Consider the following 21,514-nt stretch of genomic DNA (forward strand, 5'->3'; position numbering starts at 1 on the left):
GTAACATCCATACAGAAATGCACAAATCATAAGTTTATAGCTCAAAAAAAACCTCAGAGTCATACATCGAGAACAAAAGATGGGCATCCCCAGAAATCCCATGTCCACTTTCACTCATTCCCCAAAGCAGGCAAGCACTATCCTGACTTCTGTAGCCATGGATTAGTTTTGTCTTTTTGTGAACTTCACTGAAAAGGAACATACAGTGTGTGCTTTTATGCTTGGCTTCTTTCACTTTACTTAAATTCAGGAGATTCATCCATGTCATTGTATGTAGTAATAGATTCTTTGTTCCAATTTGGTATAAATATTGCATTGTGTAAGTAGAGCAAATTTGTTTACATGTTTTTCTGTTGAGGAGCATTTGGTTTGTTTCCAGTCTGGGGATGTTATGAATAGTGCTTTGAACACTTGAATCTGTCATTTAGTGAACATATGTATGTATTTTCTTCTTCTGGACCTAAGATTTAAGAGTGGAATTACTGGGTCAGAGCGATACATAGGTTTTGTTTTGAGTACATCTTACTTAACCGTTATTATTTAAACCTTGGAATTAAGAGCCCCCTGCACTTTGGTCATTTCACTGGGGTGGGGTGGGCTGGACCAGAGTGGGACACTGAGGCTGAGTGAGAGGCTGTAACTAGGCCTCTGGAGTGCTACCCCAGGCCTCTTCTTGCTGGCACCTCCCCAGAACAGATTAGGTCAGCTAGCATGAGGTACCAATCCTCAGGCAGCACACAAACTTAGGGATCTCAGGAGCAGCATGTTCTCATCATCAGGAATTTTAGGGGATACCTCAAGCTCAGCCTGTCCCTCAACTCATTTCTTTCAAAGGGCATTCTCTTCACCTCACCACCTCCTGCCCATCTAGTCTTTAAAGTTGAAGATGATGAGCATCAGGTACCCATTTTCCTGATGGGGACAGTGATGGATGGAGGACAAGTGATCCAGGATAGTTCCCCTGTGTCTTTTCCTCTGGTGCCCAGGTGGAGAAGAGCAGGAAGCGTTTGTGGGTAAGTATCCACCCTCCCAAACCCCCAATCCCCATCTGATTCATGGTCAGGCCTAACTTAGAGCCTGAAATATTCTCCCTGCTCCCAACCTTCTCAGATGCTCCCCAGCTCCCTCCCACTGGCTGTTTCTTCGCAGGTGGTTGCAAGGACAGATTTTGCCTTCTGAGCTTAGTACTCTGTATTAGCAGAAAGTGGATTTTGGCACAGCCTTCCTCCTCCTTAACTCAGGCCCAGCTTCTCCTCCATTTCCACTGCAATGCTTTGGCTCTCTGGGTTTCTCCCTATTTGGACTTGCTCTAGCATGTGGCTCTGTGAATGTGGCCAGGAAACAGGCCTGGAGAAACCTGACTGAGGGTCAACCCTTTGGTATAGGGTGCTGGCAGGCTGACTCCCTTATCCCCAGATGTTTGCCTTGAGGTGAAGCTGTGTGATCCCATTCTGGAACTTACTATTCAGTTACGTGGCAGTATGGGGGCTAGGCTAAAAAGACACAAATGAAACAGACTATGCCTTCAATCCTCTTCTGTTTACATTGGTCTGTGAGCTTCTTCAGGAAGTTAGAGGGAAAAAAAAATGACTAGCACAGGGCTGGGCCTTCCTGCTGGCCTTTGTTGCTGGCCAGGCCCTGACTGCCTGGACATACCCGAGAGACATACGCTGGGGGCGTTGTTGGACCCCAGAGCAGGGATAACTAGGAGGGCTTCTGGGAGCATGGCTTGAGCACAAGTCTCAGAGAGTTCCTGGAGGCTGTGGGGAGGGCAGATGTGGCATTCTAGGATTGGAACAGTGCAGTTATTTGCAGGATTGAGGCTGCAGTGGATGTCTTGTTAGGAAGCCTTGTATTTGGTGGGCATAGAATCTAATATTATTTGTTCAATACCCACAATTTATTATTTATTAATCAATGCATTCCTTTGATGCATCATCACAAAGCACAATTCCAGTGAGGCCATGCTGAATTCTGCCCTAATATGGTGGCCTGGAAATAGTCGTGGTTTGGGACCAGACTCCAGAGGGTTAGCAGGTAAGATTTGTGTCAGTGGAGAGCCTGAGGATTAAAAATCTGACATAGCATTCCTTCCACAGGGAAGGTGTCTTGGCCTCTGTGAGTGAGGGGATGGCCTGTGGATGGAGACCCCATGGTTCTGACCCAAGGCCAGGCCAGTCTGGGCTGAGAGAGAGAAGCAGTTCTCAAGAGAGCTAGTGGAAGTAATGCCCTGCTGGGTGAGAAGGTTGCTTTTCCTGTGGGTCTGCGAATTTTTGCAAAGCTGTCTCCCTGTCCTTGCCAGATTTGGAGGCCCCTTTACTGCTTCCAAGGGTGCTCAGAGCCCTTCTCACTTGCCCTCCTGGCTCTGTCTATGCCTAAGACTGTGGTAGTGATCAGGGGCCACCCAGGGGAACACTTAGGGCTCAGATGAACTCCCTCTGTGTTTGCCTTCTGTTTCTCTCATGAGTTTCTCTCCTGGCAGGAGTAGTTGAGGAAAGAACCAGGGAGGCAGGCAGACATCTGGGCTGGTCCAGCTGGGTCCAGAGCCCCGTCTTGGGTTGAGATCACTGACCAGCCATTGCTAAGCAGAGAAAAAAATTGGAAGAAGGAGCAAGGCCTGATTAAGAGAGACCACCCTACTTTCTGGGCCTGTTCATCCCTCTATGGAATTAAACTCAGGACTCCCAGATCCACCTCCTACCTGGCTGTGAGGTGCTGGTTGGATCATGTTCCTTTGCCTCAGTTTTTGCAGGTGTACCAGACTTAAACCAATATGTGCCTGGGGTGTGGGAGGAAGAGAAAGAGAGATGTGCACTGGAGAGAGCTATATCCTGGACAGGAAGGACTCTAACATGAGAGGCAGTGGGAGGCAGCATGATGGTGGGGGTTGTGGGGGGAGAGTGTGTCAAATTATCAGGGGCTTGTAGAGGTGCTATATGGGATCCCTTTAGGTCTAAAATATATTTTATGGCTCCATGGGCAAAACGCTGAACTAGTCTGTAAGGGAAATATGATTGAAACAAAATAAAGCTAAAGGGATGTGCAGTTGCAAAGATCCCATAACCCAGTTATAGAGCAGATACTTCCTTAAGGTCAGGATGATGGTGCCCTTGGCAACAGGAAAACAAGATTCTTTCAGGGGTGTGAACTAGAAGTTGCTGGGTTAGTAGGACTCAGGAAAGGGGAGAATAGCCCCCCAGGCCAGGGGACAATGTAGTGGCCACCCCTCTCTTGGAGACTCTTTTGTCTACCAAGCCCTATCCCCAGAGCCCTAGGTTTCCCTGCAGATATCAGGTCCCCTGCTACCGGGAAGATCAGGTAGGTGGAGGTTGAGGAAAAGGAAGTGAGGTAAAAAAAAAGGAATGGATAGCTAGGGCAGATACAGACAGCATAGCCCAAGCCCTCAGGCAATTTCTAAACCAAGTAGCCAATGAGGCCACTCTGATGAGTGAAGTGACCCTATCTTTTGGGTGGCAGGTGGATGGGGCTCTGTTGCTAGCCTGTAGGCACCGTTCTGAAACTATATCAGCCCATGGCCTCTCTCCTCATCAGAAAGATGGTCCTACAATCCTGCAGCCCCAGAGGTGCTCAGAGTTCTAACACATAGAGATGTGCAGAACTGAACAGGAAATTCTAGCCCATTCTGTCCAGGGCTCAGGCTTATAGAAACCAGTGTCAGTGGGATAAGTACCTTGTCTACGTCTCCCTGAGATGGGGGTTTACAAACCCCCTGCATCAAAGGAGCCACACAAGCTGCTGGTCTAAGGCCTATGCTTTCCCAGGTGGGACCAATGCTGGAGGATGGGGTGGGTAAGGTCAGCTGTGGATGAAGGATCCTGAAGTCTTTGGGATAGGGGGACAGAAATGTGACACAGATATACCAATTCAAAGTGAGACTGACTGATGAGAGCCTCCTCCCATCTACTTCTCCACAAATACACTGGGCCCTCATCCTCGTCAGGGATGAAGTTTTGACCTTTGCTCAGGAAATCCTAGGCACATCTTCAAAGGTCAGCCAGGTGCTTGTGCCTTCCATTGGTGTGGGCCAGATCCACCTTGTGCCCCAACATTTTCACTGTACAAGCAGACAAGTGTAAAAATAAAATATCTATTACCACAAAACCTTATTAATACAGGTCCACAAACCCTTACCTGAAACCCCTTAGACCAGATGTATTTAAGAATTTAAAATTCTTGGGCTTTAGAAAATGACAAAGTGTAGAGGCACCTAGGTGGCTCAGTCAGTTAAGCATCTGACTTCAGCCCAGGTCATGATCTCACGGTTTGTAGGTTCGAGCCCCGCGTCGGGCTCTGTGCTGATTCTGTGTCTCTCTCTCTCTCTCTGGCCCTCCCCCACTCATGCTCTGTCTCTCAAAAATGAATAAATATTTTTTTTAAAAAAAGAAAATGACAAAGTGTAGATCCTGAATATTACATCAAATCTCCAGAGGTTGGGGAGATACCCCATAATCAAATAGATCAATATTTTTATGGAAAATTGCGAAAAGACACACTGGCCTACAAATAGCCTCACTTCACTTCACTTTGGGTTTTGATGCCAAAATAAGGAAGGAACTTCTGGTTTTCAGTTTTGAATTTCAGGATTGCAGATAAAGGGTTGCAGACCTGTACTTATTTACCCATTTACAGATTGGCACAGTTGTCATTGAGGTTTTCAGTGCAGTAGTGAAGTGCCCAGACTGTAGCCATAGACGTCCTGACCTAATATCCTGGCTCTGGCATGAACCAGCCATAGGACCTTGGGCTTCAATGTCTTCACCTGTAGCACAGGATTATTAATTGTCCTGGAGAGGCATGCTATGAAGATTACACAGATTAGTACATGTAAAAGTGCTCAGAACTCTGCTTTGAATGTGATTAGCACAGCATGGATCATGATGGCATTACTAAGACAGGCAGACAGACATTTAAGACACATTTTCAGTACAATCAGATAGTTACAAGTTCACTGCTGAGGTCCTTCAGGCCACCAGGGCAGGCTGACTCTTTCTAGTATCATAAATCTTTCACATCCTTTGTTTGGGGCCTCACAGGGCTTCAGACATGAAGGTTTCAGAAGTCCCCACAAGGGGCGCCTGGGTGGCTTAGTCGGTTACGCATCCGACTTTCGCTTAGGTCATGATCTCGCGGTTCGTGGGTTCGAGCCCCGCGTCGGGCTCTGTGCTGGCTGCCAGCTCAGAGCCTGGAGCCTGTTTCAGTCTGTGACTCCCTCTCTCTCTGACCCTCCCCTGCTCGCGCTGTCTCTCTCTCTCTCCTAGAAATAAATAAAACATTAAAAAAAAAAAAAAAGAAGTCTCCACAAGAGGCTCAGTCATGTGTTGGGGTCCTACGGAGAGGCAGAGGGTGCCCTGTGAAGGGCCCAGGCTTGTATCCTTTATGCCAGTGGAGTGGTCCTTCTGCTGTGGCTCTGGAGTCCTCTCCCCTTGCATGTCAGCTGGCCGTGAGATTGGAATTGTTCTCTGAATAAACAAAATTGTGTGCTCTCCAAGAGATTCTTATTTACAAAGGAGACATGGGGTTTCTGCTCCACTGAAATATGGAGAAGGTGAGGCCAGACCTTCCCCAGACACACCCTTAACAAGAATACTTAAGCATTTCCACAGGACATAGTGAAACTTCTCTTCCCCTTATTGTAAAAGTAACACGGGCCTATTGTAAAAATTCAAATCATTGAAGAGGACAGGATGGAAAATACTGACTGTATTGTTTCCCATCCTTCAGCTGTCCTGGGCTATCAACAGTTCCCTGGGCACCTGTCCCCCTGAACTTCTCATACACACAAAGACACCCCCTGCCACACACATACCCTCACACACCATCACTCCCTACACACCCTCACACATCCATCCTCGCCCTCCTGGAACCACATACTCTCACACACCCCCAACATTTCAAACTTCTTTATAAAAGAAAATTTACATACACACAAGAACACACTTATAAAAGGAGGTAGGCATTTGGCCACTTCTTCCAGCTGCCAGCAGATGGATGCAGGATGCTGCCCCCATAACTCTTTGACTGTTCTTCTGGTTCTTCTTTAACTTCCCGTGGCTATGGTTTTCATGTTGGGGAATTGGAGGTGAGAATACCACCACTGAACTCACAGAGTACCTGAGAAGCTCAAGTGGGATTTACACTTAACATGAAATTATTGTGCAAATTGTCAAGTGTGAACCGATCTGTGGAATTATACTGCCCTCCTTCCCACCCTCCAAACTGGAGACCATTACTTTTAAAAGGACTTCAGGAAGATGGCAAATCTATCTTAGTGGCCCAGACTTCTTGTGATGAGGCTGGAGCTGAGGAGGGCTGTTTTGGGGTGCGGTGGGCCCTTCACAGTTGGATCACCACTGCCAGCCAGCTAGCATGCTGGAGGCCCCCAAACACTATAAAACACTTCCTTGATCTGTGACAGTGAACTTGTGTCAGCAGAGCAGCTGAGCAGCCTCCATGATGATTGGGCTTTGGGAATTATGAGGCTCCTCTCCATCTGCAGAGAGAAAGTAGGGACGTGACCCAGATTGCTTCCTAGCTCTTCCTGAAACTCAGCAGTGGCTCCCTGGAGTGCTCCCTGCCCCCTCCATCTGGCTCCCAGATGGTGGGAGGGAACAGAGAGCGAGGGATGAGGACATGCTAGAGACTGAAAGCTCCCACCCACCACCCTGCCTCCATTTTTGGTTTTCAGGCATCTTAGCCATGCTTGAGAGCACGTGGGGCTTCTTCTCCCCAACCCACCCATCCCACACTCACCTGGGGCTTGTTTGCAAGATTCCTTATTCCTGGCTATGGGAAAAAGAACATAAAAGGAGAGACTAGGTGGGTGGTAGGCAGAGGTGGGGTCTCGGGTGCCCACCTTCCATTTCCTCTTCTCCCCTCGGGCCTTTTGAAGGTCTGGCCTAGTGATCTTTAGTGTCTTTAGGGCAATGTATGGCTATTCTGTGAGGGTACTTGGGCTTTTCCACAAACAGGGACAGGAGGGAACAGTTCTGGTGGAAGGGATGGGAGCAGAGCATTTCTCCCTACAGGGTTGGGCTGGCTATGAGGACCCTCTACCACTTTTTTTTTTCTTTTCTTCTTACCTTGAGAGTATTGCTTGATGAAGATCAAAATTCCAGCCACCAGCAAGAAAGTGATGGTGAAGATGGAGAGAACCATGGCACTGGTTATCCACTGATGAGAGGGTGCTTCTAAGGTAGGCAAAGAAGAGGAGGCACCAGCCCCAGGCTATGGGACTGTCTCTGGGTTCCCTGGGACACTCCCCTGCTCCTCCTCATTCCCTCTTCCAAGCCCATCTCCTCACCCCAGGCCACAGTGAGAGTATGGTTCAAGCTGGAGTGCTGCACATGGCAAATGTACTCATTCACCATCCTGGCTGGCACCCGCACAGCCGTCCATGTCTGGTAGGTACCGTCTCCGCTGGGGCGTGTCTCCACATACTCAGTCTCTTGAACCAGCTCCTCTTCCCCCAGCCACCAGCTCAACGAGATGTCCCGTGGGTAGAAGCCCCAGGCCCAGCACCTCAGTGTGATGCCACCGTCGTCGGCTGTGTGTCTTGTCACCTGCACTGTGGGAGGCTCTGCAGAAAGAGGTCGAGGGAGGAAGGCTAGTGAGAAGCTGCTATGTGCTCATTCCTCATGCCTGATCCTGGGCTCCTCTAGCATCTTCCATGGTGGAAGACAGGAGATGGAGACAAGGTCTCTCTCCAGGGGAGGTACTCAACCAATGTTGGAGGAAGGGATGACCCACTGCCAACCATTCCAAAGGGGGATGTTCTTGCGAATTTCCATAGGGGAGTATGTGACTTCCTGACTCTAACCTCAAAGGAGGTCCTGGATGGAGCTGTTGGCTGTGTTGACAACCCCCTTCTACCCACAGAAACCTTTTGGTTTTCTCAGACTTTACATACTTCACCTGTGACTTCTTGCACATGGTAGGTGCCTAGCAAGAGGTTAAGTGAAGACAAGAATGGTGGTCCTTCCCTCACTTTGGAATGAGGTGGTCATGAGTGTAGCTCTGGAGCCAGACAGCCTGGAATTGAAGCCCAGCCTGACTCCTGTCCACAATCCCCCAGTCTCACAGGCCAGATGGGGATTCTTTGTTCTTTCCTCTCAGGGTTGTTCCAAATGACAATCCAGGGGAGATGGTTCATTTCATGTGTCAACTTCACTGGGCTACACTGTGCCTACGCATTTGGTCAAGTATTATTCTGGGTGAGATTCACATCTGAATCAATGGACTCAGTAAAGCAGATTGCTGCCCCCAATGTGAGTGGACTCCATCCAATCACTTGAAGATCTGAACAGGACAAAAAATCTGAGTGAGAGGGAATTACCCCTGCCTGACTATCTTCAGCTGAGGCTTCCTGCCTGTGGACTCAAACTGAAACACTGGCTCCCTTTGGTCTCTAGGCTTGCCAACTGCAGATCTTAGGACTCCTGAGCCCCCACAGTCACGTGGGCGGATTCCTTAAATATGTCTCTTTCTCTTTCTCTCTAAACACATCCTGTTGGTTCTGTTTCTGTGGAGATTCCTGACTAATCCATCAGGTGATATGTGTGTAGAACATCCCCCTGGTGCTGGATGAGAGCTCAACATCATTTAAGACACCAATATGGTGCTTCTTGGAGGCAGGGGCTATTATTACCATCTCTGCAATACTGATGAGGAAACTGAGGCACAGAAAGGGCAAGTAACTTGCCCAAGGTCACACAGCTAGCAAGTCCTGGAGCCAGGATGTGGATCTTCAGGCTAGGCTCCGGTACCTGAGCCCTGACCTCCCCACACTCGGCTCTCATAATCACATCTTCTCTTGATGTTATTTGCCCTGCTTTCCCTTGAAGGAATGGCCTTCCCATTGCCTCAGCTGATTCACATTCCACCATTCCATCACCAAATACCCATGGTGTGTTGGGTGCTCTGACCAGCCCTACCCACTAGCAGCTGGTGAGGCATGCACTCACCTTCCCTAGGGCCCATCCTAGTCCTTGTATCTCCAGCCCTGCTGGCTGCAGTCAGGAGTTTAGGGATGCACCTAGAGTCTGAGGAGCATGTTTAGCATGAGGGGTGTGGGGGTGAAGAGCCTCAGCTTCAGTAGTCCAGGGACTGGCCTAGTGATGGGTGCTATCCCCTGGGGCCTGAGGTGCACTTTCCAAGGAGAACCACAGAATGTTAAACCCACAAAGGGCTTTATGGGCCACCTAGTTTAACCTACTTACTCTATACATGAATAAAATGAGGCCCAGAGTCAGGGCCTCATTCGCCAAGACCATACTGTGTGGCATAAACTTCCCATTCTACCTAACCTGGAATGAGGGCCCAAGATCCAGGCTTCTGTGCTGCCTACATGGGGAGGCCGTTGGCTACTCAGCCTTCTTTCTGGGGCCCAATGGGCTTGTCTGAGCCAGGAGAACACAGCCTGTCTCCTCACCCTCCAAGACCCTTGAGAACGGGGGTGTGGGCCCCTCTGTGTTGCCACAGGCTGCACCTTACCTTTCCGGGTGAGGCTCTGGCCTCCCAGCTCCAGGTACCTGCGCAGGGAAGTGAGGCAGAGGCCCTCCAGATAGGCCTTGTCATACTCGGCATAGCAGCGCTCTGTCTCCCACCAGCGCTTGGTCTGCACAGCCACAGGCTTGGCTGACACCCAACGCAGAGTCTCCAGGTCCAGTGACAGGTGGTCCTGCCCATCAAAGCCAAACTGCCAGAAGCTGCTGGTATGGCCGTCCTCCTGGATCTCACAACCAAACGCTCGTTGAGTGCTGTGCATACCTGTGCACATGGGCAAGAAGGCTCTGGTTTCCATGGGCTATGGGTCGAATCCCTGAGAGCTGGAAAGAAGCCCACCACCCATGGGTGCCTCCGAAGGGGGGTTGGGGTGGTGCTATTTGCAAAAAATGTTCCCTGGGTAATTTTCATAAGCAGGTCAGGGCTGAGAAACCTGTCGGGCTTCTCATGTGAGAACACTTGAGTACATAACTACAGGCATCATTATTAGAAGGAAAACTCTGCTACTTATGGATGTAAGATGTCCTCAAAAGACACTCGTGGTTAAGATGATTTCACACCCCAATTTCAGAGATGTAAAAGAGGTGTTAAAATGTGAGCCTGGCTGCTACCACAGCACCTGGGGGCTAGTCGTGCTTATTATCCTGGGACTCCTGGGCTAATGTGTAGCTTGTCCCAGTCTTGTGCTTTTACATCTACTCCTTCTGAGGCCTCTGGGAACTGCAGCATCAGTTGTTTGGGTTTCCAGGCACAGGATGGGAAAGGGCTGTGAACAAGTGCTCCACAAGCACTACATTCAGCATTAGCAGCAGCTGGCAGGGAGCATGAGCTAGCCTTTGCTGAGATAAGGAAGCGGAAGCCTGTCAGGAATGCCATTCCTCACGGACACTGGGTAGAGCAGGTGTCTTTAATTAGCTTCTCTTTCTCACCTTCAGCTGTCTGCCTAGTTCAAGTTCATTGGGCTTCCCTCCCTGCATGGCAGAGTTGGTGTCTGAGGGCCTGGGGGTGGGTGAGATTTAAGTGTTTGGTGAGGATGAGGGGATGAGGAAGGGAAAAGTCTCTGCCTCTGCCAGTCTGCTGAGGTGTGGAACCCTGGGTATCTGAACAGGAGGCACTGTGGGACCCTAGCTTCTGTGGATGCTTGCTGTGCTGGCCGCTGGGGCCACAACTGATTCTGAAGGACCCTATGGCCCCTACTTGGCTGTGGCAGAAAAGCTATGCATCAGGAACATGCTTTGCACCCTCTTACAGGCTCAATGGAGTGACCTCTGTTCCTGAATGGAAGGACATGGCTGCCTAGGAGGTCAGCATGCGGAGTGTGAAGGAAGGAGGATGTAGGGTGGTAGGAGCCTCTGACGCACCACTGCTCTGGTTGTGGTAGCCCATCACAGTCCATGTCTCCACCTGCTGCACCTGTGCCCAGGCCCTCTGCTTCTGCGTCTCTGTTTCCCAGTACTGGGCGTCCATAGCTGCCATCCATGGGGCCTGAGGCTTGGCTCTGTCCACATGACTGTCATAATGGATGAAGGGCTGGTCATCCATGTAGCCTACAGCCAGAAATTGAGGAAGGCCTGGGCCTGGCTCTGACAGGGCCAGGTAGTGGTAGTGGAGAGAGTGTGTCCCTGTGAAGATACGAAACAATCAGGCTCCTATGCACTGCCAGGATCTGCACCACAGGTTGGGGTGACTGAAGGGGTTGGCAGTGGAAACTTATCCAGAGTATTTGCTAATCAGTATGAGCAAGAACTGGGAATTTTAGTTAAAAAAAAAAAAAGGTATCCAAATAGTTTAATTAAAGCATCAATCAATCAATCAGGCAAGCAAGCAAACATTGAAGCCAAAGTTTATATGCTCAGGGCTGTTGACTTTATTTCTAGGAAGTTTCTCAGCTCCTCACTCAGGGCTTACTTACTCATACTTTACACTCATTTCTGTGAGTACTGTGATGGTTTCCCATCACAATAAGAAAGGGAGGATTTTAAAAATTGATTGTTTTTAAGCTTAATTTACGTGAACTTATTCATTCCCCCAGAGACGCCTGATCAAGCTGAGCCATCACTCCTGGCTTGAACCATTGCTGCCAAGTTGGTGGCATTCTGACTGCACTCCCCACTTACTACTCTTCCCACAGCAGACAGTGCTAGTTATTTCTTCTCTTTACATCCAAATGCTGCCCTGAGGTTTGTTCTCCACCATCTCCTGAAGCACCAACTCATCCATTCAACTTGATGCTGGAGATGAAATCTATTTAGCAGCCAGGCCTGACTCAAGCTATGAAAACAAGTGCTGTATCTTTGAGAAAAACTCAGCCTACCTTTCTCAGACACTCACTCCCAGAGACTCACCCAGGGCTTACTCCCTTCATTTTTAAAAAATGCTGCTTTCTCAGTAAAGCCTTCCTTGCCCACTCTGTTAAATACTTATACTCCCAGCACTCCCAACAGTATTTTTCTCTAGAGCATTATTACCACCTCCTGGCAAATGTGCACTTTACCTGTTTATCTTGTTCATAGTCTGTCTCTCCCCTGTAACGTCTGTTCCCCAAGGGCAGAGATTCCTGTAAGTGTCATTCTCCTGGGGTGCCTAGGCAGCTCAGTCAGTTAAGCATCTGACTCTTGATTTCAGCTCAGGTCATGATCTCCCAGTTGGTGGGATTGAGCCCTGTGTTGGGCTCTGCACTGACCGCATGGAGCCTGCTTGGGATTCTCTCTCCCTTCCTCTCTGCCCCTTGCTCTCACTCTCAAAATAAACTTAAAAAAATTTTTTTTAATGATCATTCTCTCTTCCCAGCCTGTAACAGCTGCTGGCACACAATAGGTGCTTAACATTTGAATATTCACATGTGAGGGGAGGAGTCAAATGCATCCCCATCTTCACTGCTCCTTCTGCAACTTTACGGCCACATCAAACTCTGCCCAGGCCCTTTGTACCTGCAGTTCCTGCTGTTCCCTCTCCTCTCAGCCAATGTCTTCTCAACCCTCAGGTTTGAAGATCAGGTGTCCCTTCCTCCATGAACCCCTTCTGATTCCACCCAGACATCCCTCAGGGGTCTCTGGCCTCCCTATGAAACTGTGGGCTCCATGAGGGTGGGCAATACATTTGACTGTGCTACTAGTGTTTCTATGGGTCTTGGAAGAACACCATGCTTGGCATACAGTAGACACTTCCAGCATTTATTGAGTTGGACAGAAAACAAGAACATGAAGGGCAATGATGATGATCAGAGCTGTCATTTTTGGAGAGTGACCGCTGTGTGCCCTGCACCAGTCTAACTGCTTTTCATTCACTGCCTCAGTTAGTCCTTAGGATAAACCTAAGAAGTTGGTGTGACTGGCCCTGTTTCACAGATGAGGGAACTGAGGCCCAGGGGAGGGCAAGCACAGAACCCAAAGTCATGTACTAAAAAGAGAGGAGCCTGGATTCTCTCCTCAGATCCTGCTTTTTCTTTTTTCTTTCTTTCTTTTTTAATGTTTATTTACTTTTGAGAGAGAGAGACAGAGACAGAAGGTGAGTGAGGCAGGGGCAAAGAGAGAGGGAGACACAGAATCCGAAGCAGGCTCCAGGCTCTGAGCTGTCAGTACAGAGCACGATGCACGGCTTGAACTCACAAACTGTGACATCACGACCTGAGCCGAAGCTGGATGCTTAACCGAATGAGCCACCCAGGTGCCTCAAGCCTGCTTTTTCTAAGTTTAGGAAGAAGACAAGGGAGCCCTCTTCTCGCACTGGTGAAACCTCCTTATGGGAGGTGAGAGGGATCAATGCTGAAAGTGTTTGAGTGAAGAGCTTATACCAGGTCTGGACTGCTATGGGCCTCCTGGGAGGTGACTGAGTCTCAGAGTGCTGTTTCCTTGCAAACCACTGAGTTAAGATTAGTGGGATGCTCCTGGGCTGGGAGCTGTGAACAGGCATGCAGGCTTTGAAAGGAACAGAGGCCGTGGCTTCTCTATGTTAAGGTGACCCACCTGCTCCTTGGCTCTGATTTGTAGCAGCTCTGCTTGTCCTGGAGGTGATGGAAGGCAAAGAGCCTGTACCCTTGGGTAGCTGCTGGGCCTCCTGGGTAGCAGGGGAAGCCACGCATGTCGTAGTTTTTGTCCTGCCTCCTCCACAGCTAAGGGAGCACAGTATGGTAGGCTGAATCATGGTCCCCAAAGATATCCCTAGAACCTATGAATGTTACCTTATTTAGTAACAGGGATTTTGTAGATGTGATTAAATTAAGGATCTTGAGATGGGGAGATTATCCTGGATTGTCTAGGCAGGCCATAAATGTGTTGTTATGAAAGGGAGACAGAGGTAGACTCCATGACTATCAGAGAAGATAGTCTAGACATGAAGATGGAACAGAGAGTCAGGAATGTGCCATGAGCCAAGGAATGAAGTTCTAGAAAGCTGGAAAAGGCAAAGAAATGGATTCTTCCTGAGAGCCTTTGTAGGGAGCTTTCCCATGGCACCTTAGTTTCAGCCCAGTGAAGCCCATTTTGGACTTCTGAACTTTAGAAATCTAAGAGAATAAATGTATGTTGTCTTAAGCTGCCAAGTTATGGTCCCCTTGTTTTTTCTTTCTAATGTTTATTATTTTTGTGAGAGAGAGAGAGCTAGTGAGCAAGAACGTGCATGTGCACAAGCAGGAAAGGGGCAAAGAGAGAGAGAGAGAGACAGAATCTTAAGCAGAGAATCTGAAGGAGGCTCCAGGCTCTGAGCTGTCAGCTCACAGCCTGACGTGGGGCTTGAACCCACAAACTGTGAGATCACAACTTCAGCCAATGCCATCCAGGCACCCCATGGTCCCCTTGTTATAGCAACTATAGAAAACAAATACACATAAGATGAGACTAAAGTCTGTGTGTCTTATGAGTTTGATGGGCAGGTTCTGCTGCCCTGAAACAGAGAGAAGGATACACACTCTGGGAAGAGGGATGTCCTCTGAAAGCTATGCCAGTCTTCAAGCTGCCACTATTACTGAAGCCCAAGGGACACAGAGTGAGGGTGCAGGGACCCTGGTATTCCCATCACTGAAGCAAAGAGGCTGCAAAGGTGCTGACATGCTCTTCCCTAGGTGTGGGAAGGTGGGAAAGAACAAGTGATCCAAGTTCAGGCCTGCAGGAAAGAGAGCAACACACATCTGGTTGTTCCGTTGGGGCAAGTACACAATTTTCTTTCTAGGTAATGTTACTATTTATTAATGTTAGCTGCTTTAGTGGCCGGTTACTTTTGTTTAAAAATGAGGGGAAGGGGCGCCTGGGTGGCTTAGTTGGTTAAGCGTCCGACTTTCACTTAGGTCATGATCTCGCGGTTCGTGGGTTCGAGCCCCGCGTCGGGCCCTGTGCTGACTGCCAGCTCAGAGCCTGGAGCCTATTTCAGAGTCTGTATCTCCCTCTCTCTCTGACCCTCCCCTGCTCATGCTGTCTCTCTCTCTCTCCTAGAAATAAATAAAAATATATAAAAAAAATAAAATAAAATAAAAATGAGGGGAAGTCTATCAATGTATTATTTTTTTTAATTACAAAATAGTTCTAAAGCACTTAGGTGCTGGGCCCTGTCCTGAGCACTTTATAAAATTTTGGCTTCAGTGGAGGAGGGCACTTGTGAGGATGAGCACTGGGTGTTATATGGAAACCAATTTGACAATAAACTATTTGTAAAAAAAAAAAAAAAAATTTTTTTGGCTCCATTAATTCTCTTAACAATTTTATCAGGAAGATACTATTGTGCCACTATTGTGCCTGTCTATGACACATGAGGAAACTGAGCCCCAAAGAGGCAAAGTCACCTGCAAAGCTCACACCAGTAGCAAAAAATAGGGCCAGACTGCATATCCAGATTCTCAAGGTGTCCCCTAGCCCACACCCGCCCTTTAGTGAACACACTATAAAGACTGACAGTATGTGGCTGGCTGGGGGCACATGAGCAGCATTCTCCCCAAGGCATCTCTTCACTCTCTACCCTCCACAGACACCACCCTGGACATGGTTTAAGTGGCCTCAGCTCTACCCACCCTTGCCCATATGGTCTGGCAGGGCCCTCCCTGTTGCCCCACACAGTAAGTACTTTCTGAACACCCGCTGTTTGGCCCTCTCTGAGGCCCTGGGGATGTCGGGAAAGTGGCTGCTCTTAGGAAGTTTACATGAATGTAGGATAAGCAAAACAAATGAATAAAATGTATGACAGGCTGGACAGCAATAGGTTCTGAGAGGGAAAAATAACACAGAGATATACAAAATGTTAGGAGTGGGGCTTAAAATTTTAGATAGAATAGACAGGGAAGCACCCCTCCCCGCAAAGAAAACTCTTTAATAAAGACCTGAAAGAGCCAGCCATGTAAAGATCTAGGAGAGAGCATTCCAGGTTTTCAGAAGGGAAAGTCAGTACAAAGGGCAAAGGTCCTGAGGCAGTAGCTTTCTTGAGGTTTTTGTAATAACACAGGGGAAAATTAAAATGGTGGTGTTACTCAGTAGCTATATAGGTAGTAGCAGTAGGGGTGAAAGAAGGGGTTGGATCCCAAATCCTTCCCAGGCTTGTCCAGATGGTGTCTGGAATGACCTGGATATAGCCTCTGGACTAGCCCTCCTTGCCATGGGGTTTCTGGCATCTGCTCTGCCTTGGACTTTTCACCCATGGCCTACACCTTGGCATCTGGTCCCCATCTGGGAGTCAGAGAACTATTTAAGGACAAGTTCATGATTGTAGACCCCTTGTTCAACTGACTTCCAGGTACTACCTCTCACGTACCCAGTGAGGAGTCCAACATTCCTTCTTCCCTGAAAATCCCATTGCTGTCTACTCCACCTACTGGATGGTCCTGGGGGCCCAGCCTGCTCTCTGTGGGAGTTCACATGCTCCCATGCCCATACCCATCTTTTTGTTCCAAGAGGATGGTTTGAGCTGGGACATGATTCCTACTTGCTAACTGGATCCAAGAGGGATCCTCATACTTTGGGCTCCAGCCCACAGTAAGGCAAAAGAAGCTGAACAATCATCAGGCTACCTCTGCAGCTTTGGAAGTAATACCCCTGACAGGCTGGGGTCAGTGCCAGGCACTGTGAGGTCACAGCAAGAAGAAGTGGAGGCCACATGACAGGTGTCCAGGGGACTCTGCTCATGCTGTGACTTGGCCTAAGTGGCCACATGCACATTACTGCCTAAGGCCCTGTGTCATCAGCCACCCCTTCCCTCACTGCTCATTCCTGGTCACTGGTCCACATCACCAATGCCCCACCCCCACAAAAGGGGCAGTCCTGCCCTCTTATGCACAGCCTCCCTCTTTCTCTGACTGTGGTGGGGGATGAAGTGCCCTATCCCTTTCCGGCCCCAACCTCTGGAGACATTTTTGTGTCTGCTCCACCTCCCTACAATCCATGTGGATTGCAACTCTCTAACTGTGTGACCTTATTTCACAGCTTCAGACTTTGGTTTCTTCATCTGTGACCTGCTCCACTGGAGCATTTGGTGAGGTAATAAACATAAAGAAGAAGTATAGGCATGGAGGAAGGGTTCTGTGGACATCATTTTCTTAGCTTTAGTTCTTTCCTATCTGGTAGGGAGAGGGAGCATGGGAAAAAGAGAGCTGGAGTATGGGGGCATGAGGGTGGGGAAAGATACCTGAGTGAAGCCCCCTCTGGGACACCCTCTGGCCTCTGTGTCGCCCACCTGAGCAAAGACAGTCTACTAGGTTCCCAGACTCTGGACATGCCCTCCTATAGGCTTGGAAGGAGGGGTTCCTGGTCTCTGCCATCTTGCCTTCTTTTTTCGCATGTGGGCTGAGCCTTACCTCCAGGCCATGGCTTGTTTTCTAACTTCAGGTCGGCCAGTTCTGCCATTACCACTTTTGCTAAGGAAGCTGGGCCATCAGCTACCACAGGCAGCCCCCAGGGACTCTCTGCATGGAGGACAAGGAAAAAGGAAATATGAATCTCAAGGCATAAGCATCCTACACATCCTTGTCTGCTTGGAGAGATGGTATGAAATGACAGAGTCACATTGGAAGGGAAGAAGGACATGGGAACCTTGCCTCAGGAATGACTGGAAACTTCCTTAGCATGCAAATGTAAAATCAACAGGGCTGAATTCTGAATCTTGGTGCCAGAGCTTTATAAGTATTAATTCATGGCATTTTTACTGCATTTCTGTGAGGTAGGCTGTTCCACTTAAGAGGGAAGCCAGGGCTGGGTTGCTCATATCTCTGCCAGAAGTTTCCACACAGCTGCCCCCACACCTCCTGGAAGCTTTGACAATTCTGCTATGGATATGCATTTAGTTGGTTTGAAAGGAAGAGGAGAAGACACTAGCAGGCATTGATACCTCCCAGGTGGTGCCATGCTCTCTTGACTCTGCCTGGCTCTGCCCAGATCTGTCCACTTGCTCACCTGGGCGGGTCCTGACCTCTCCCCTTGCAGTATTATTCGTTTGGCAAACATCTGTTGAGCACCTACTCCGAGCCAGGCACTGAGCTAGGTGGGGGTGTGTGTGGGGACAGAGAGAAACCAAGACAGACATGGGCCCAAGGAAGCTCAGGTCTGACAAGGAGGTGGCAGGTGAAAAATTAAATAAGTAGGTCCAATAAGGTGAGCAGGGCTGATGAGTGTTGTACAGGAAATACCAGGCACCAGGAACACCCTGGGGTGGGAAGGTGCTGGGGTCAAGGGCCTCATAGGCTGAAACCTGGAGGGGATCTCACCAGCTGTGAGTTTCCAGGCAGTAGGTTTGTTGAGGAGGGAAGAAGATTCTAGGCTAGTGAATCTAGTGTGGTTCCAGGACCAGCTGCATTAGTATCACCTAGGAACTTTCTAGAAATGCAAATTTGCAGGACCTAACCTAGCCCTACTGAATCAGAAGCTCTGGGGGTGGGGTCCAGCTTTCTGTAGCTCAACAAGCTCTCTGGGTGATTCTAAGGTTTGAGCTACTTCAAACTGCCCCACTGCAGCACTCATGATATCTGCCCCCATGAAAGCCACTTCCTCATTCCCTAGCTTCTAAAGGGAAAGCTTGGCATCCAGGAGTGTTGTAAGCAGGCCAGCCGAAAACCCCTGGCTACTTCCACTCTGTGTGCCATCTCCCTCCTACAGTTGGGTAACCCCTGGGGCTATCCCTCCACATTTTTCCTCCTCTTTGGCTTGGGGTCCCGTCTCCCTACATCAGCCCCAGCCATTCCCTACCATATGGCTACAGGGCCTAAGTGCACACATTCATGACCATTCCTGCGACGCAGAACTAGAATCACCCATATGCTCCTATATCACACCCGAGGACTTGGGGGTGCTGTAAGTAGGATCTCCAGAGGCTGTATGTGACCTGGTTATACAATATTGGCCCAAAGACACAGTGGCCTATGCCATTGGGGTCACTGTTTCAAGGACCAAACTCTCCCCCAATCTTCTTCCCAGACATCCAAGGTGATTGTCCTTCAAGTGTTTTCCATGGGGAGCTGAGGGCTGAATCCTGTAGATGCATCCTGTTGAGTTTGGGAGCCTCAACTTGGAGGGGAAAAGTAACCTCTTTATTTTCACTAACCTCTGGCTGAAATTCAGCCTTTCTCTCATTATGAATGAAAGCGACAAAGCTCAGCAGGATTAGCAGGACCTGTGCTTTACTCTCACTACTTTCAAATTCTGGGAATTGTTGCTATTCAGTGCATTATTTAATGTGTTAACTTAGAAGCATACATACTACATCTCACACACTTATATTTCTAGTTAAAAGATTTTAATAGCTTTTAAGAAACAATCAGATTCCTTGGCAATCCTATATATTTCATTTTATGTATTAAAAACATTCTAAGACCAGGTCTAAGGCATAAAAAAGGTTAAGAATTCCGACTTTTGGGTCGCCTGGGTGCTCAGTCGGTTAAACTTTATACTTAAACGCTCAGGTCATGATCTCACTGTTCCCAAATTCCAGCCGTGCATCAGGCTCTGTGTTGACTGCTTAGAGCTTGGACCTCACCTCAGATTCTGTGTCTCCCTCTCTCTCTGCCTCTTCCCCGTTCATGCTCTGTCTCTCTCTCCTTCAAAAATAAATAACATTAAAAAAAAAATTCCGACTTTTGATCCTGCCACCTAGCGTCTTCTCTGAGCCGTATATTAAATCTGTAAACAGTAAATTGAGAAGTGTTTTGTGATTTGAAATGGCTTCTTGTATGTGAAGCACTTAGAATAGAGCTCGGCGTAAGGGTGCCCAGCTATTGTTACTTCTATGCTGGTGGACACTTCCAGGTCTGTGCTAATAAATGTTTGGCCATACGTGCGCCCCGGGTGGGCGGTGCCCTATGGGAGCCGGGGGACTGGAAGGGGGGGAAGTCCAGGATGAGGTCAGGTCCAGCCACTAATGCCGGAATAATTAAAATTGGGAAAGAATGGAAATTCCGGACCAGGCCAGAGCAATCCTCCTCACCCAACACCCACGCTAGGAGACGCTCGGGTAACCCAACGGAGCGTCGCCAAGGCTCCACGGAGACCTACCGCGAAGGGCGGGCGCCGGCCGGAGCTAGCTAGCAGGGGGCGTGTCAGTCGCTCTCACATTCCTGACCCCACAAGAGCTTCCCCAGGGCCTTCTTGGAGGACCTAGCCCCAGAAACCGAGTGGAGTCCAACAGAGGTGTCCAAGGGAACCCCCAAGAAGGTGTGGCATCGGCTGTGTCCCAGGCCGGGGTCACCGCCAGCACCCCGCGTCCCTCCGGTTTCCCGCATGCTCTAATCCAGACCCCTATGTCACAGTGGGAGACAGCAAACAGGCGCTCTAACCCAGGGCCTAGCGTCTCCTACAATCCTGGGTCGGCTCTCCAACTCACTATTCGCGTTCCCCAAACCCGGAAGTGGCCTATCTATCCCTGCCTCCCCCAGCCCCACCCGCGCCCTGGTGGGCTACAGCTGGGGTTCTGCCCCAGGCCCTCCGCCTCTCCGCCCAGTCACCTGCGGTGAGCTCCCGCACTAGCCACGACAGTTGCAGGAACAGCAGCATTCTCCGTGGCGGCGTCCAGACGTGCGCGTTCCCGACGATCCTCGAGCCGGGGTTCGCGAGCCTAGCGCGCTTCCCCAGGGTGTGGATTTCCCTGGAGTGGGTTCTCAGCTGCCGGGTCGGTGGCCTGGCGCCAACCGGGGGAGAGCGAGAGCTCAGCTTTGGGAAGGCACCACACCAACGACCTCCCCACCCAGCTCCGGCTCAGCTCAGTCGCGCCCGGCCCCTTCAGGCTCGGGCTCCGGCTCCCAAAGCCATTGTCCCCGCCCCGTCCCGCACAGCTCCTCGATGGTCCCTTTTATACATATATAGGAAAACCAATCGTGTTGTAAATTGTCAAATACAGCTTACGTGCTTCTTCACTCCCTCATGAAAACAAGACCCAGCGGCGGAGCTAATGTTACTGTCATTTGGAAATTCAGGTGTTTGCATAACTGTCACGTGATTCGAAAACACCAGTAGTTTCCGTTGAGGACACCAGCACAAATCTTGCTAACACTGCTGAGCTTTGCTACTTCCACCCATCATGGAAGAATGGCTAAATTTCTTTTTTTTTCCCCCTCCAATTTTATTTATTTATTTATTTATTTATTTATTTATTTATTTATTTATTTTACAAATAGTGTATTGTCAGATTAGTTTCCTCATAACACCCAGTGCTCATCCCCACAAGTGTCCTCCTCCATGCAGAATGGCTAAATTTCTGCTAGAGGTTTAGTGAGAATGAAGGTTACTTTTCTTGTCCAAGTTCACAGAACCCCCTCATGGTTTTTGAGATTTGAAAATTTCGTAGGGAGGACTTTGGTGGTCCTGACTGGGATGGGTCTGGGTAGTTCGTCGCACGTCAGAGGGCGGGGCCAGAGATGCCAGAACCTTGTCCTACCGGGTCTCTGAGCCGCTATGCGATGCCCATGATGTCTTGCAGGCCCTTCACTAAGGAAGAAACCAGATTGTAATGATCCGAATCGAGAGCACATTTGTCAACTTTTAATATTGCCAAAGGAATACTTGGAGAGGATAGAGCAGAGATGCAAGGAAGG

General features: G+C 49.2%; 1 protein-coding gene across 2 annotated transcripts; it reads right to left on the reverse strand.

Moving 5' to 3' along the window:
- Positions 1 to 5,905: 5,905 nt before the first annotated feature.
- Positions 5,906 to 20,879, reverse strand: LOC120226363 (H-2 class I histocompatibility antigen, Q10 alpha chain-like). Of its 2 annotated transcripts, XM_039224559.1 has the most exons (9): positions 20,826 to 20,878; positions 20,429 to 20,601; positions 17,294 to 17,401; positions 10,884 to 11,144; positions 9,511 to 9,786; positions 7,322 to 7,597; positions 7,101 to 7,208; positions 6,772 to 6,804; positions 5,906 to 6,511 (listed from the first exon to the last, which is right to left on the reverse strand). In XM_039224559.1, the coding sequence occupies exons 2-9, from the start codon at positions 20,475 to 20,477 to the stop codon at positions 6,447 to 6,449; spliced, it is 1,176 nt and encodes a 391-aa protein (XP_039080490.1). In that variant the 5' UTR covers positions 20,478 to 20,601; positions 20,826 to 20,878; the 3' UTR covers positions 5,906 to 6,446. The 2 variants fall into 2 exon arrangements, with proteins under 2 accessions (XP_039080490.1, XP_039080489.1); XM_039224558.1 differs by having other exon boundaries at positions 20,429 to 20,879.
- Positions 20,880 to 21,514: the final 635 nt, after the last annotated feature.

The sequence above is a fragment of the Hyaena hyaena genome, unplaced genomic scaffold (genome assembly GCF_003009895.1).
Source record: "Hyaena hyaena isolate Hyena2069 unplaced genomic scaffold, ASM300989v1 scaffold_1662, whole genome shotgun sequence".
Classification (NCBI taxonomy): domain Eukaryota; kingdom Metazoa; phylum Chordata; class Mammalia; order Carnivora; family Hyaenidae; genus Hyaena; species Hyaena hyaena.